The sequence below is a fragment of the Microplitis demolitor genome, chromosome 10 (genome assembly GCF_026212275.2).
Source record: "Microplitis demolitor isolate Queensland-Clemson2020A chromosome 10, iyMicDemo2.1a, whole genome shotgun sequence".
Taxonomy (NCBI): Eukaryota; Metazoa; Arthropoda; class Insecta; order Hymenoptera; family Braconidae; genus Microplitis; species Microplitis demolitor.
The window spans coordinates 13,719,380-13,721,772 of NC_068554.1; the positions used below are offsets into that span (position 1 = coordinate 13,719,380).

Genomic DNA, 2,393 nt, shown 5'->3' on the forward strand with positions numbered 1-2,393 from the left:
GCTGAGGCTATATCATCGTCGAAGAACACATGCATGTGCTTTTCAAAATATTCAACAATTAAAGCGTTGGTTTCTGGAATTCTGGGGTGACAATCCATCATACGAAAAATCTGCGCAAATATATTATCAACTGTCTGATTTGAAAAAAATGCATAAACGTGATATCGCTTGCCTTGATTATCACTTTCTTCTACGTTTTGCGAGGACCCAAATACGTCATGTCTACGATACACTTCCGGTGGAATTACAGAATAATGATAAAATAAGAGATTACTCATTTTGTATGGACCACTACCCAGCTACTGGTGGCGATTGGGATATCTGTGGAATATGGCTTTATCCATACCGAAAAGATTGCCCAAAGTGCATAAATAATAATAATCCTATAAAAATAATAGTTCATAAAACAAGTTAAAAATATATATACAATTTAATTAAAATTATGTTATTGGAATGTATCAGGTCAAGATTATAAATAAAACGAATTGATTTATCGATAAAAAATGTTTATTTATTTATTAAGTTTATTTTTTTAATCAATACAGGTTCTATAATATATCTTGATCTCTCTATCCTAAGTTTAAACCTTTCTCGATCTCGAGCCATTTGCTCCCATTCACCTTGTCTAGCAGTTTTGTATGCATAACTCCATGTATACATATAATGTACAGTTGGTGTCAGATCAAATTGCACAACCATGTTTCAAGTCAATTTTCGTACAGTGCTGCTGATAGGGTTATACTCAACGATACGATCGTGGATTATTAAACAATAAGCTGTTGTGTTTTGTGGAAATTGATTTGTGGATTCAAACTCCAATCGAATGTCTACTGGTCCAGATTTAATTGCCTCATTCTGCTTAGAACAGTCTATAACACAGAGCGGAGCTTCTTGCAAAAATTTCTGCTTTGTTAACAGTGGCTCAGCCTCTTTATTATAGTATGTAGATTGGAAATCAGTGTACATACTGTACAATAAAGCATACTGATTGTCGTTTATGTCCAAATTCAGATCTCCGTACGGATAACTCTGTGAGTTCAGGAATAACTTTACGTTACGGAGCGTACAATGATCAAATCGACTCGCATTTTTCCTTGCGTCGTTTTTTCTTGCTGTTTGAAATCCGAGGATGACGTAACGTGGCTTCTCCAGTTGTGTTGATGTTTTGACAGCCCAAATATGTTTTGATGTTGCCGGTAACAGCGGATACTCATACAATTCCCAGGTTCGAAAATTAATTGAGATAGCCGGATCACTTGTAATATAATTTAATGCTTGAATTTTTTCCTTGTCTGATAGGGTGACGTACGGTACAATCCACTCGATTTTTTGCAAAGTTAACTTTACTTCCTCAGCTCCCGCTGCTTGTTGTACGTAAGCATTAATGTCACTGTTTGAAATCGTAAGAACTATCTCTAGCTGAACATTCATAAGGACTTTCAGATAATCTTCAGCAAAACCACTTAAAATATTTAGTGGAATCAATAAATCAAAGCTTCCTGCAGCGTTTGTTAATTTAACATTATCTTCCATTACCCAGCCAGCATTCTCCAAAGCACTCAACTGATTTGGACTGAATGATACATAACCTTTCATCAGGCTTGTTATACCAACGTTACTACTTCGATCAACTTCAACACCATTCATAAGTAAGCGGAATTCTTTAATCATGTGGCCAATCCCCATATTAACCAAGTTGGTTGTGGCAGCGACAGCACTGTTATCACTCTTGGTAAACTTCCCAAGAATATGGAGTGCACTTTTGCTAGGAAGTATGCACAAATTTTGATTTTGGATTGTGATACGAACTTCATCATTGTTGTTCAAAGTCGACGATGCATACGGTTGATGAGCATGCAGTTCATAGTGAGCGATTGACTCATCGAATATAATTGGTCGTTGAATATCTAATATATTAGCCATTATTTTTTATATCCTCGGTCACCTACTGCACCGTATTTGTTGCCTTTTTCGTAACCGCCGTACGCTGTACTACCTTTTATGCTTGGTGCCGAATATTTATCTTTGCTATTTTTAAAATCTGTGCCGTATTTACTTTGTTGGTTCTCTAAATACTTTCTTAAGTTCTTTGAAGCTTCGTTATTGGACATTATACTCAACAGCTCACCACCTAAGTCTTTCGACACGGGATTATGCAGCAGAAATTGAATTTTATTTTATTTATCTTCCACGTAAACGTAGTCCGAGACTTTTCAGGAACAGCTTGTTCTGATGTGTTAACGCCTTGTGAGGTCTTCTTCGACTGATTGTGCTTGTCCATGTTGATATCTTTTTATAGCCTGCGCCACTCTTTGTATCATATACAATACCCATTTTTATATTGTTTTCACATGTAATCTTATGGTTATAGTTTCACCCCTAAAATTTACTAA

General features: G+C 35.9%; 1 protein-coding gene across 1 annotated transcript; it reads right to left on the reverse strand.

Moving 5' to 3' along the window:
• Positions 1-702: 702 nt before the first annotated feature.
• On the reverse strand, positions 703-1,923 carry LOC128668863 (uncharacterized). Its single transcript, XM_053742670.1, has one exon. The coding sequence runs from the start codon at positions 1,921-1,923 to the stop codon at positions 703-705; it is 1,221 nt and encodes a 406-aa protein (XP_053598645.1).
• Positions 1,924-2,393: the final 470 nt, after the last annotated feature.